At 47.1% G+C, this 13,904-nt stretch overlaps 2 protein-coding genes across 2 annotated transcripts; both read left to right on the top strand.

Moving 5' to 3' along the window:
* Nucleotides 1-9,291: 9,291 nt before the first annotated feature.
* Nucleotides 9,292-11,547, top strand: MYCFIDRAFT_199926 (uncharacterized protein; the record flags this gene model as incomplete). Its single annotated transcript, XM_007932897.1, has 1 exon — nt 9,292-11,547. The coding sequence occupies one exon, from the start codon at nt 9,292-9,294 to the stop codon at nt 11,545-11,547; it is 2,256 nt and encodes a 751-aa protein (XP_007931088.1).
* A 494-nt stretch (nt 11,548-12,041) lies between these two features.
* Nucleotides 12,042-13,450, top strand: MYCFIDRAFT_43451 (uncharacterized protein; the record flags this gene model as incomplete). The annotated part of the gene is made up of 2 exons (XM_007932342.1): nt 12,042-12,161; nt 12,215-13,450. The coding sequence occupies 2 exons, from the start codon at nt 12,042-12,044 to the stop codon at nt 13,448-13,450; spliced, it is 1,356 nt and encodes a 451-aa protein (XP_007930533.1).
* Nucleotides 13,451-13,904: the final 454 nt, after the last annotated feature.

Below are 13,904 nucleotides of genomic sequence, written 5' to 3'. Positions count from 1 at the left end.
ATTTAGTTACTAGTATAGACAAGCAGCTGCCGGCGCACCTAGCGGCGATCCACCTAGCAGACTACTAAAGAAGAATACGCTAGCAGATCGTATAGGGGAAGAGTCCGATAGTAAGTATAATAGCGACGGTATTAAGGGTATCGATTAGCAGCGCTACAATAGTCGATGTAGTAAGCGTAAGAAGGTTCGCTACTTCTAGAAGGGCAAGCGTCTCCTACGCTAGTGTAACAGCTGTCGTACTACTAATGCCGCGAAGAAGAAGCGCAAGCGCGTTATAGATGATGTCGTAGAGTTATAATAGACACCGTTAAAGCGAGGAGGTAGCCGCAGTAGTAGTAGTCGCCCTTCCTTAACGCCTTAGGCGTAGAATATACCTATCGTTATAGGATCGTCTCCTATACCGAGTTCTTTACTATAGCTAACACCTCCGTAGCTAACACCTCCGTAGCTAACAACTTAGTCTAGAGCTCGTACCGGAGACCCTATAAAGAAGCCTTAGCCCGCGCTATACTAATCTTCTATACTACCGCCTCCTCGACTATTATAGAGCTCCTTATCGCAGCCTCTACGATTATCTAGCTTAGGTGCTGCCGGTCGTCGTCCTCGTAGTCGGTATAGTAGCGACGATCCTACGACGGCTTAGGTACGTACAACCTAGGCAGAGATCTCTCGATCGTACCGACCTCTTCGCCGCGCTAGTTAATAGGTATTACAGACACCTAGCATTAACACTCTCCTTACTAGAGCTATAGAGCGTACGCAGAAAGACTTTACTTAAGGTGACTTTCCTAATAATAGCGACGCCCTAAGCAGTAACGCCTTACCTAGTATTAGCATTACTAGATTTAATAATCCTAATAATAGTAAGAAGCCTAACGATAGGACCTTCTTCTTTTATAATATCTGCGAAGTCCCTCGCTATATTAGTCGCTTATATATACCTCTTAGTCTGCCCTCGCGTAAGTGCAGTACCTATCAATATTGCGCTAATAGATACGACCTAGACGACCTTGCTATATACAAGTAGTGCATCGCTAACAAGTATAAGAGCTAGCGGTTTGATTTTCTTACTAATAGCAACGCCGAGCAACTAGAAGAGGAGCTTAAGACATGCTATTAAGGCTACTATTCCTTAATAAAAGCTTAGTAGGAAGAGTATAACGCTTAATAGTAAGAGCGTCGCACTATACGTCTAGGTTATAAAGGTCGGCACTAGCGTGTATAGCAGACGCGAGCAGCATACGATCGCGAGCGTTACTTCCTTAAGGATACGGAGCCCGACTTTGCTACAAATAACGACGATAGGCAAGACCCGACTACTGCCTACCTTAATGCCTAGCTAGCTCTTTCTAATGCCGATTTTGAACTAGTCTAAGAGTTCTTTAAACAGCTCGACAATAAGAAGATTGAGTATTATTAGAATGAGAATCTATATAATAAAGGCAATAGCTACTAAGGCAGAGGTTATAAGGAGCGCTAGTTCAATATAGATCTCGATATAAATCCGGAGTTACCTATATTCGGCATTTGTCGACGTTGCCGTTAGACTCGCGATTATAACAAGCCGTATATGTCGCCCGATCTTATGTCCCGCGGTAATTGCATAGATCCTAGACCGTAGCCTACTAACCCCGAGACTAGTAATACCCTCCCCGAATTAACAATGCTAGAGGAAATCCTTATTGCTCGCGTCTATATCTACGTCGAAATGCGACTTATTAAAGGAGCTTAGTAGCGATATAAGAACAATGTCGTTAATTTCCTTCGAGATATAGGCAAGGTATAGAAGGAATTGCCTTTAGTACCTAAGAATGTCGAGACAGTTCTCTTACGGCCGGCCTAGGGCGATGAGGTAACTAAGCGCATATTCGTACGTAACTTCTCGGTTCGACGCTAGGCGGTTAAAGTGTGGCTTAAGTATCTAATTGCGAATTCTCCGGACTACGCAGATATAACTATCGACTAAGAGCGCTTGTTACAGCTCCCGGATAGTCAAGATAGTGAATCTATCCTTAATCGCATATATATCGAGGAGTATAAGGAGGGAGAGCTCCCGCCGCCGCCGCCGCTAGTATTAGCAGGCTCTTAGACTAGTAAATCCGGTACTTAGGAAGATAAAGAAGAGGAGAATTTCGCCGACTATCCCGAGGAGTCCGCGCTGCCTTAAGTACATATCCTATAGGGCTAGCGAGAACAAATCTAGGAACTCCTAAATTAATAGGATAATGAGCGCCGCTAGCGTAATGCCTAGCTTTATAACCGTGCCGCGAATTAGCGTCGTCGCCGATAGGACCTTTCGTAGATGGACGCTAGTGCTAATAACGAGCCTAATGTCCAAACTTGGCTTACGCTTCCGCTATTCGATCAAGTACCGCTTAATAAATTTAATTAGACCGAGCGCCTTATATTACGAGCGTTCCCTACCCTATATCTATAGGGTTAGGCTAACTACGTAGAGGCTCGATAGCGCGGTATAGCCTACGAGGACTATCTTAAGTATATAATCAAGTAGGATAATAGAACAGGTCTACGCCGCTATCGTTTCGCTTCTTATCCCCGGTTCCGACATATTAGGTTAAATACTCTAATAAGAAAGCAGTCTCGGAAGAAGGCCGACTATGTAATATAGTAGCACCCGGAGTATAACGAGATTATAGTAGAGGACCTTAAGGCCGCTCTTACTACTAACGATAAAGAGTTACGCCGTCTTCTTGCTAATGTCGTACGCTATAGTAGCAGCCTTCGAGGAACCCGTACGTATTAGGTTAGTAAGACAAATGAGCTAGAGACTTACGTTAAGGCTATCGGATGTCTACGTCTGTTCCTTATATATAGTGCCGCCGACAATTATTAGCGGAGTCTCTAGCGATATATACTAGATCCTCCTTCTAGTAGGAACGAGTATATACGAGTAAAGGCTAGTAGGGATAATGTTCGCGAGTATCCTACTATTGCTGCCTACTACTTCTACCGTCGGTATGCATTTATTATACAGATAATTACGAAGAAGTTTAGCGTTACGGACTACTAGAATCGTTTCGAGTTCTAGGCTCGTAGCAGCTCGCATAATTATAGTATTGTCTAGCTAAAGGAACACTATCGTAATGGCAAGATCGTTCTACCGCTACTAGAGACTAATCGCGAGGACCTACGTAACGATCTCGCCTAATTTTAGGCTAAGTACGTAACTACTATCAATCCTATCCCTCGACGTACTGCTCCGGATCTAGGAGAACCGCTAGTATTGCAGATAGGGTCTGCCGAGGTACGGAACTCGCAATAGCATTTAATAATAAATATCAATCGTGTCTAGCGGCACAAGTGTAGTTATAAATACTATTAGCGTAAGAACAAGGATACGGGCAATGTCTAGTGCCGCTTCTATTACCCTCGTGCTAACTATCCGGACAACGCTATCGTTACGCATACCCTAAATCCACGCTACTAGATGTATAATAGTCCTCGAAATAATACTCGTATAACTAACTACAACCGCGCTATTCAGCTAGCATAGATAGCGAATAATGACATTACTGTCTATACTAACAAAGGTGCTGTTGTTAACTACCTCGGCAAGTACTATATAAAGCAAGAGAAGCGTAGCGATTCCCTACTTGATCTAGGGAAGAAGGTCCTCCCGAGGATTAATGCTAATCGTCCTATAGTGTCGTTTATCGCTAAGATGCTTAATAAGTTGATTAGCGAGCGTAATATCTCTGTATAGGAAGAGATGCATCTCCTACTTAACTTGCCTCTAGCTTAAGTATCTCGTACGATGCAGAACTTTAACTGCCGTAAGCTAGAGCATTAGTCTAAGGTTAAGCGGTATAATCCTACTACTAGCTAGATAGTTACTTAGGGCTAGTCGCCGCTGCTTAAGTATATAAATCGGTACGCTATCCCTAAGGAGAAATTCAACCGTTTAGATCTTCTCGCCTATCCGGATTTAACGCTGTTTCAATTCTTAACCGAGTAGGATTTTTCTACCTATAAGAAGCGGACACGAGCTAAGTTACGAGTCGTCAATTGGTATCCGAAGTACAGTGCTATTAAAGATAGCCCTAATAGTACCTATAAAGATTGGTATCGTACTAAGGTACTGCTTTATTATCTATTTGACACTACATACCCTAGGCTGCCTTATGTGTTTGTAGAGGACGCCTAAACGTTATACGATATATAGCGCAGCGTATACACCTAGTGTGAGCTCTTTTATAACTACCCTTATAATTATATAGGCGTTAACCTTCTAAAGCCGACCGAAGACCCTTTCGAGGACGAGGTATTCGATCTAGAAGTAGAGCGACTAGAAGCTAAGTTGCTTGCTCGTACACTTCTAGGTCGTAACCCTACTAAGATGCTCGAAGACCTTAATAACCTAGGCAACCGCTAAGTCGACATTGAGTACGATTAGACGGCTCACGTTAACAAGTACGGCCTCTCTACTAATAATATTAAGAATTAGTAGAAGGACAAGCGAGGGAGCACTATACGCGGCGGCTAGCGAGTCGGTATACCTATAGACCTCAATTAGCGTATTAGTGGGCTATCCGATGCTTAGACATTATAGTACAATACGCTCGTCGATTATTAGCACTCCTAGATTGCAAATATAGATACTCCTACATTCCTCCTTAATGTCGACGGCAAGGCTAGCGTCGGCAAGTCCTATGTAATCGAAACCGTCTCGTTAAAGCTTAAAGCATTAGCTAATAAATTCAACACTTCTAATACTAGTTTCCCCGATCTTTAGATAGCTAACCCTATCGTTCGTCTTGCCCCTATAGGTACAGCAGCGAATAGTATAAAGGGAAGCACTTTGTATACGTTCTTTAAATTGCCGCTTAAGATGAAAGAATATATCCCTCTCGATAGTTAAGCTCTTACCGACTTCTAGGATCGAATAGAATAGATTAAGTATATTATTATCGATAAGAAGTCAATGCTTAACTTAACTATTCTTTACTAGATTAAACAACGCCTCCGTTAAGTCTCTCTTTAGGCGCCTTAGAGTTAGGGCCCTAATGCTATACTACCCTTCGGGGGTAGATGTATTACAATTGCTAGTAATTTCAATTAACTTCTCCCTATTAGAGGAAAGCCTCTTTTCTCGAAGCTCTCTAAGTTACATACACTAGAGGACATTGCTAGCTACAATGCCTATTAGCTTTTTAACTAGACTATCTAATTAAGCGTAATCTATCGGCAGTAAGGAGGTGATCTTGTATCTCTTGCCTTCCGTTACGCGTTGGAAGGTCTACGTAACGCACTAGGTAGAGTTACAATCGATCACTAGGAGACTCTTTGTAGTCGAGTAAAGACTGCGCTTCCTTAGGCCGAGTAGGATTCATTTAAGTATGCGATCCGCCTATACCCGATAAAGAAGCAGGTCAATGCTTATAACTAAGATATAATGCGAGACAACCGCACCCCTATTAAGTTGTCTAATGCTAATTACACTAGTAGCTATAATATAGCTAGAGCCAGTTACGAGAATAGTAGTAACCTCTACGTTCGGCTGCCCGTCTGCCTTAGTGTATGTGTAATAGTTACGTAGAACCTTTAGACCGAAGGCGGCATTGTTAATAGGAGCCTTAGTACGATTCGGGACGTCGTTTAGGCACCTATAGGTCCTAATAACGACCCTCTCGACAAGCTCCCTATAGTTCTTCTTGTTTAGCTCGACAAGTATACTAGTAAGACGTTTAATAAGCTTTTTAATAAGGACGGCTCTCTTAGTATACTACGCCGTATCGTACTAGTTATTCCTATTCGGCGTAAATAGCTTTACAACTAACGATAGGATGCTCGTTGCTTACGAATACAGTTTCCTTTAACTATTGCCTATACTATTACGATCTACAAGTCTTAAGGCATAACTCTCGATAAGGCTATTCTCGATATCTCTAGGAAGGACTTTACCCTAGGATTGACTTATGTCGGTGTCTTACGAGTACGTAGTCTAAGCGATATTATATTTAAAGCGCCGTTCAATTTTTATAACCGCTTTAAATCCGGCAAAGTTCCTAGAACCGTCGTTTCTCGGTACGCTAATATAGTTCGACGTCGAATATAGCGCTTGTTACCTAAAGGTGTAGTATTGTCCTCTATACCTCCTCGTCTAGATGCCGCTATTGCTCGTAAAGGCGATCTTGCCCTCTATACTAAGTAGTAGCGAGAGAGGCTCGATGCCTAGCGAGCTAGGCAGGCAGGCTAGGATAAGGCTTATAGGAAGGTAGAGGCCTTGTAGTACTTAAAGGATCTGTAGGCTATTGCTCGTATAGAGTAGCTATAGGGTGTTCTACGTGCTAACCCTCGGTTGCCGTATAAGATTACTGCCCTTGCTTAGCGCTATACTAGTACCCCCCTAGAGGCTTATAACTTCCGGCATCTACTAGCTAAGGGTACTGTTAATGCTAACCTAGTATAAGGATGCATCGACTAGTTCGAGGCCTTATACCCGCAATATACTCTACTACCCCTTTAGGTTGATATAGGGCTCTCGCAATTACAACTAACGTAGTTAACCTCTAGCCCTTCGCAATACCCGTTTCTAGCATATCCTCCGGCATCTACTCCTAGTAATAGGACCGATTTCTTTACTCGTATTAATGCTAATCGGAAGAAAGCGGCATAGACTCGCTAAACAATTAACCTTCTATATTCTAAGCAAGGTAACGCCTCTAGCTCTCCGATACTAAGCTCTCTCCTATACGACTAGTATAACGATACTAACCTTCTTAATGCTATTTAGCCTAGTAAGACTATTAGGTTTAGTAAATTCGTACTAAGATTCTATAACGCTCGTAAGGACTAGTATGTCGATCCTAAGCGACTTTAATAGGCTATCTAAGCGATCCCTCGAGTTACTATCAATTAGCGAGGCTAGATCCGCATCCTTATACGATAGGCGGATTTCTAGGATAATAAGATACTAGATAAGTAGGAGCTTTTAGATAAGTAGGAGACACTAGACGACTAGTAGCTAATAGATAAGTAGGAGGTAATACAAGATACTAATAATAGGCCGGTTGAGATATATATAGCGATTAATAACTAGTTCTCTTACTTTAATTTTTATTCGATTCCTTTTTAGTTATACTATCCGCTATAAAGCTATAAGCAGAGACCGCGATTATAAGCGGCTTGCCGCTTATAGTCGCGGTCGCTTATAGCGCCTATATAGGTGGTTTAATGCCTCTTAACAAGCCTATTTAGCCTAAGTTACGCTATAGATACTAACGAGTTTTATAATAAGCCTATTTAGCCTAAGTTGCGCTGTAGATACTAACGAGTTTTATAAAGGCAGGTTTGACTTGTTATCCGCCGCTCGCCTCGGCTTCGCTCGGCTATCCTAACCTGTACCGCGGGTCTACGGATACTTTATTTACCCTAGTTTAACTATATAGGACTTCTAATAGGAACGGATATGCTGTTCTTTACCTTCTATATGCAAAATCTCATACAATTAGTAATCTACGTTATACCTACGCCTATACATAGTCCGCTGCCATCCACACGGCGTACCGCTGTGTAAGTTTGAAAATCCATATGGCCACCCATCGCTATGCTTGGAGAAGTGAAGGTTGTATGCGTGGTTGAGATCCGGTCAAGGATTAGATCGGCCTGAGCCCCGCACTAAACTCTATCGAAAGCGGGGCATCTCACATCCTGATCAACATGCTTGGCAGGCACAAGCAGCCGCCGCGCCAACGGCATCTAACGTTCTTCGCTCCGGCAAAATGCAGACCCTCCTGTCGACTTTCAAATCGATTCCTATACGAAGATCCACCTAACACAAGCCTCTGCTTTCGAAACACCAGTCCCAACCGCGTATTGGGGCCACACTCGGCCAGGACCCTGGCCTATGGTCTGGTTCATGGCACGAGGACAAGACGGTACGGAGACAACAAGTTCAGAACAAGTTTGGGACAGACCTTATTAGGCTATCTATAAGGGGAATATTGTTGGTGGGATTGAAGAGGAGGAGATGTCTAGGAGTAAAGATGTCCTGTAGACTTTAAATACCTTGCCTCAGCTCATCGAGAACAGCAAGTCAGCTCGAACCCAAACCCTTTCCGGACTGTGCGAATAGATAGCAGAGTCCCAGCGAGGCGTCAAACCAGGACTATCATGGAGCCCAACACAAGAAGCCTTTGGGACCCGGAAGCTCACCATGCTCAATTTTATAGAGTCCGAGGTAGATGGTGGCAGGTGTGAGGTCTTGCAACACCCACATCGATAGCAAGGCTCATTTTCGATTAAAGTGCATATTTGTAGCGCAGCGCCACTTGGCTTGATTACTGCCCAACATGTCAGCCATCTCCAGCATATCATCATCTCCAAAATTCAGTATATGCGACATGAGCAGCTCAGTCAACACCATTGTGCACGGATGCCTGACATATGCAGAGTCCAGACGATCGATGAATCTGGCTTCTCTCCTCTTGCGCAGACCGCCCTTCAAGCATCCCTATATGATGGCGCGCCCGCGCATGAGAGTCCCGTGGTAACATTTATCGGTGTGCGACTCCTTCGATTTGGGAAAGCTTGCAACGGGCACGGCCATGTATCGCGTAGGAAGTGCAATGGTTGTCATCATTGCTGAAGAAAAAACCAGGAATGGAGTCAACATACCTTGTGTGGTTGTCGACACACGAGCCTTGTAATGACAGTGAGATTGCAAGACCTCACTTCAGTTGTGGGTTCACCTGAGTAGCAAGATCTCCGATGCTGACTCCGAATCAGTGATAGTGCTCGGTGTCGTCAGATGCGCTCCTGGTTCCGCGGCGAGTATGAGGAAGTTGAGGAAGCTGTGCCGCTACTTTCCAGGTCAAAATTAGTCCCATCAGGTGCCTTGGGCTCGTGCTTGAAGCCTGAGCTGCCTCGCGGCTCCAGTTTAGCGTCACATGCACGGTCGTTTCAACCTCACCTGAAACGCACGGCTTTCATAGCTCTTTCGAGACGCAGAGACTGCTTCTAGGCTTCCAATTCTTTCCTCAACAGTGCAAACTTCTCGCAGCCACAACAACTACTAGAAGTGTCACAACTTCGGCTCGTCCTTGCTCGAACATCTTCGACACTCCACATCAGATCAGCAATCTGAGCTTGTGTCGCTTCCGGCAAAGTTATCGCCGATAAGTGAACCGCACGCGACGACCGCTCCGAGCCTCGCGACTTCACATATAAGTCGCAACGTCCAGTCATCAACTCAGCCGTCGACATCAACCTCAAGCAAGAACACAACCACCGACAACACACCACTCCACTTACAGAATACCAACCGACACCATGCCAGCCTTCTCGATGGCAGGACCGCTATCACAGCCTGTCCGCGCCGCCAGCCGAAAGCTGGAATTTGAGCGCGCGCTCAAGGAGAAGCTGGATGAGCTTGAAGTAGAGCGAGATAAGCTTCAGCAGCAGCTCGACCATGACGAGGCGAAAGCCATGGAGCTCCTCGAACAATTCCTGCCACTTCCGGATGGCCTCGAACAAGCGGTAAGAACGGCTATGCAGGACCGGGACAATATCAGTGCTGAATGGGAGAGATATAACCATGTCCTCCGTCGATTTCAAGGAGCGAAAGACGTTCCCCTTTCGCCGCAAGATGAGGAGCTGCTCGAAAAAGCGCTCGCTTGGGATGATAGCGCTGAGGTGCCGGCTGGAAAGCCCGCTGCAGGGAGAGAATCGTCGTCCATCGGAGCGGCTGAGGCCAAGGAAGCCAGGGAGAATGAAGAGCACATGGCAAAGGCCAGAAAATATGAGTGGAATTCGGGTCTGGGTTTGAACAAGGCCAGCAGCAGCATGTTTGCGCAAGGCGCCCTGGACCAAGTTCTGAATCCAGAAGCAGGAGTGGTGAGCGATGCGGAACTCGATGATGTTGATGACGAGAGCGAGGTAAGCAACTCCCAAATCGATGCTGGTCTGCTGGATGAGGATGGCGAGCCGAGAAGGAGAGCCCGCTCTTGGTCAACTGGAAGCAACATTACTGTGTATCGTCCACCGACACCCGAAGGAGATCCTGAGCTTGGAGGAATGCAGCAAATCAGTCCTTCTCCGACACCGCGAAGAGGACAGAATCAGACTTCTCCAGGATTCGCCGAGAGTGGAAGAGGAGCTGCACTTCAAATGGAAGATTACCAGAGAATCTCTCGGGAATCCACGCCAGCAGAAATCCCGATACCACGAAAGCTAAATCTTGGCACTGGATTGCGGCGAAAGTCAGGACATGACGCTCAGGATGACTTGCCACTTTTTCGAGCAAGAACTCCGCCAATGGTCGACTTGGATGATGATCTGTTCGAAGGCAGTCCAGGTGAGATGTCACATCTTCACCAGGAAGAAGAAGATCCTCGCGCTGCGACTTCCGAAGAGCTCCCACTGGAAGAGATGTCGAATGCGTCCAGAGCCTCGTCGGAGTCGTCAGATGGTCTTTTCGTGAGCGAGAAGACGCCTTGGGTGCCTCCACGTGAGCGAGCGAGAGCTCATCACACAAAAGGTCCTTCCGCGAAGTGCAAAGACTCTCTGGCAACGGCGGCTCACCCATCCTCAGGTCTGCATCACCTAACTCAGAAGCATCCTCGGGTGAATGCAGAGGCTAACTTTACTCAGCACCCGCCCTCACTTCGGACAAAGGTCGCCGTCGCACCTTCCATTAGTCGAAAGCGGTCACCTGTTGCATGCTTACCAACCCCAGTTTCAGTTCCATCACCCACAGAAGTTAGCTCGACAAGCACCATCGATCAGGACCTACCTCTCGGCAATCCATCCTGGAACTTCGACGCGGTCGACGCAGCTCAAGCTGAAGCAGCAGCGCTTACCTCCGATCAGACATCTTTAGCACTCCGCGCCAAGAATGAGACCAAGCATCGAACGACAACACCAGACTCAAATACATCAGCCAGGCCACTGAAGCAGAAGCAGAAGCAGAAGCCTCAACGACCACTGAAGCCTAAGAAATCCGTACGTTTCGCAGACGACGCCGACGCCGACGGTCTGCTATACCCAACAGCAGGCGGAAAGTCTTTCCAATTGATCGGCCAGCAAGCGAAAGGTCCTTTGCTGCCGACTCCAGAACAAGCCAAAGGCGACTGGACATATTTCATGAAAATGCCTTCCAAGCTCAAGCGCAAGGCAGGTGACGTTGAAGAGGCTGCAAAGGTCGAAGGTAGTCTTGGCGCGTACAATCGTAAGAAGACGAAGGTGGTGGATGCAAAGAACAAGTGCTTCAGCTTAGTCGAAGCAGGAGATGCCGATGACTCGGAGCCGGAGCAGGGAGGCACCTCGAAGCCGGCTCATATGAGAGGATCGAGCCCCAAGGCTGGCAAGAAGAAAGCCATTAAGAAGACCAAATGCGCCAGTGCCATCGAGAATGATCGGTCCGAGGGAGCAGAGGAGAAGACCAACAAGTCGACGCCTGAGGACAGCAAGAAGGAGGCTCCGAAGCCCAAGGAGAATCTTGAGGAAACAATGATGAGAATCATCATGGAGGCAGCCAAGACATCCGGGAAGAAACGTGGTTCAGGCTTCTTCGGACCAGAGCAGTAAGGTAAGACGATGATTTTAATTTCTTCTTGGCTTGATGGAGGTCGCGTTGCGGGACGGGGGCGAGGACATGGTTGCAGTGCGTATTGAATCCAGAGCGGCACTAACAGAGTAGGTTCCAGTTATTTGGCTATGTCACCGGGCGGCAGCAGGATGGATATCTTTTGTTGCATGGTGATCGATTTGGTGATTGAGACGTAAATAAGAACGGAGGAAGTGGAGGATCAACTTCGAATTCAGACACGCATTGTGACACTAAGCAGAATCGAGAAGTGGGCTGGAAGGGGCGGGCCTGAAGCTTGAGACTATGCAGTGACTCCAAAGAAACACAACTACACAAATTCCTGGACGCTGTGAATACGCCTCGCACCATCGCCAAACTGAAGTCTTTCCGCACTCTGAGACTGCTCGCAAGGGCAACGCGACCGCAGTATCGACTTCAGCGATTTTCGCCAAAACACATCAATCAATTCAGAACCTTTCCTCGCACTGCAATCATGGCTGCCACTCAGATTGACGACAAGGTCAAGAGCCTGATTGCAAAGAGCTTTCCCAACGCCAGCGATCAAGAGAATGAGCCGGCAAAGTTGTCTGCTGCCATCTTCACATCAGTCGAGGTAGAATATTCAGAAGTATTCATAAGTCCGAATCAGTGTCTAACACGCCTCAGTACACACCAGCAGAGAAGACTGAGATTGAGCAATGGTCCACAACCGCCTCGCATCTTGCATCGTCGAACGAAGACGCAGCAAAGACTGCCGAGCGCCTGTCGCACCTCAACACACATCTCGCAAGCCGAACCACCATTCTCGGGAGCAAGCCCTCCGTGGCAGATGTAGCCATTTTCTCCCGATTAGCTCCAGTGGTCAAGGACTGGTCACCCGAGCAGCGAACCGGCGAGCAAGGCTACCACCACATCGTTCGACACCTCGACTTTGTCCAGAATGCCGAGCTTTTTGGTCTCAAGCTGGATGCAGGCGAGAAAGTGGACATTGACCCAAGCAAGGTAGTGGCACCGATCAAGCCAATTGACGCAAAGGCGGAGAAAGAGCGCAAAAAGAAGGAAAAGGCAGCTGCAGTGGCGGCAGGCGCAGATAGTGCGGCAGCAGCAGGAGGAACAGTCACAAGCGCAGCGGGCGAGGATACGAAGACGGCTGAGAACCAGAAGCCGAAGAAGGAGAAGGCAAAGGATCGTGGGGAGAGCATAGCAGCCGCCGTTGGAGCATCAACACCGACCGAGAAGAAAGAGAAGCCGAAGAAAGAGAAACAACCCAAACAACCAAAAGCACCCGCAGCACCAGAAAAGCCTTTCTCGCCTGCTCTCATCGACCTCCGAGTTGGCCACATCCTAAAAGCAGAGCAACACCCCAACGCAGACTCCCTCTACGTCTCCACAATCGCATGCGGCGACGCACCAGGCACCGACAATACCTCAGAATACGAAGGCAAAGTCGTCCGAACAGTGTGCTCAGGCCTCAACGGCCTCGTGCCACTCGGAGAGATGCAAGGCCGAAAAATCGTCGCCGTCTGCAATCTCAAACCCGTCACCATGCGAGGAATCAAATCTGCAGCTATGGTCCTCGCCGCATCACCACGCGTTGCCCCAGGCGAAGACGATCACCATGCCGGACCAGTCGAACTTGTGACCCCACCTGCAGACGCTGAAGCCGGTGAGCGAGTATATTTCGAAGGCTTCGAGGGCGAGCCGGAGCCAGTCTTGAACCCGAAGAAGAAGGTGTGGGAGGAGAATCAAGTTGGGTTCACGACGACTGAGGACAAAGTCGTGGCGTTTGAGCCGACCAAGGTGGAGAAGTTGAAGGAGAGTGGGAAGACTGAGGTTGCGAAGTTGAGGACGAAGCAGGGTGTTTGTACGGTCAAGACGCTTACGGGTGCTACTGTGCGGTAAGGACGTTCATGGCCGATAGAATATTCGAACACCAACCGCGTCAGGCTGAAACTCGGTAATAAGTTCGATGAGAGCTGGGTCGCATCACGAGCATGCAAGATTTGAGCATGCATATGCATGCCAGACCAGTCGAACTCGAACGCAGTTGACGATAGATCAGCAAAAGCATAGCGAGAAAGAACCAAAAATAAAAATGCATCTGAAGACATAAGATAACTTGCATCCCACGTCAGCTTGATTTCATTGCCCTCTTCTTCACAGATGGCAAGGAAGAATGAAATAGAGAAAGGCAAAGTTCCAAGTCATTAGACGCCAGGGCTAAGGGAAGACAGGCGACAGACCACAAAGAACAGAGAAAAAAACACTTGTGTGCTCAGTTCAAGTTTTCAGATGCTCTCAGTCATTAATGCAAGTTTTCCACACTTAACGCTATGCTTATTATTCTATGCACACT

This window comes from Pseudocercospora fijiensis (assembly GCF_000340215.1).
Source record: "Pseudocercospora fijiensis CIRAD86 unplaced genomic scaffold MYCFIscaffold_9, whole genome shotgun sequence".
Classification (NCBI taxonomy): Eukaryota; Fungi; Ascomycota; class Dothideomycetes; order Mycosphaerellales; family Mycosphaerellaceae; genus Pseudocercospora; species Pseudocercospora fijiensis.
The sequence above is the reverse complement of the archived record's forward strand: the minus strand, read 5'-3'. Positions and strand labels throughout refer to the sequence as shown.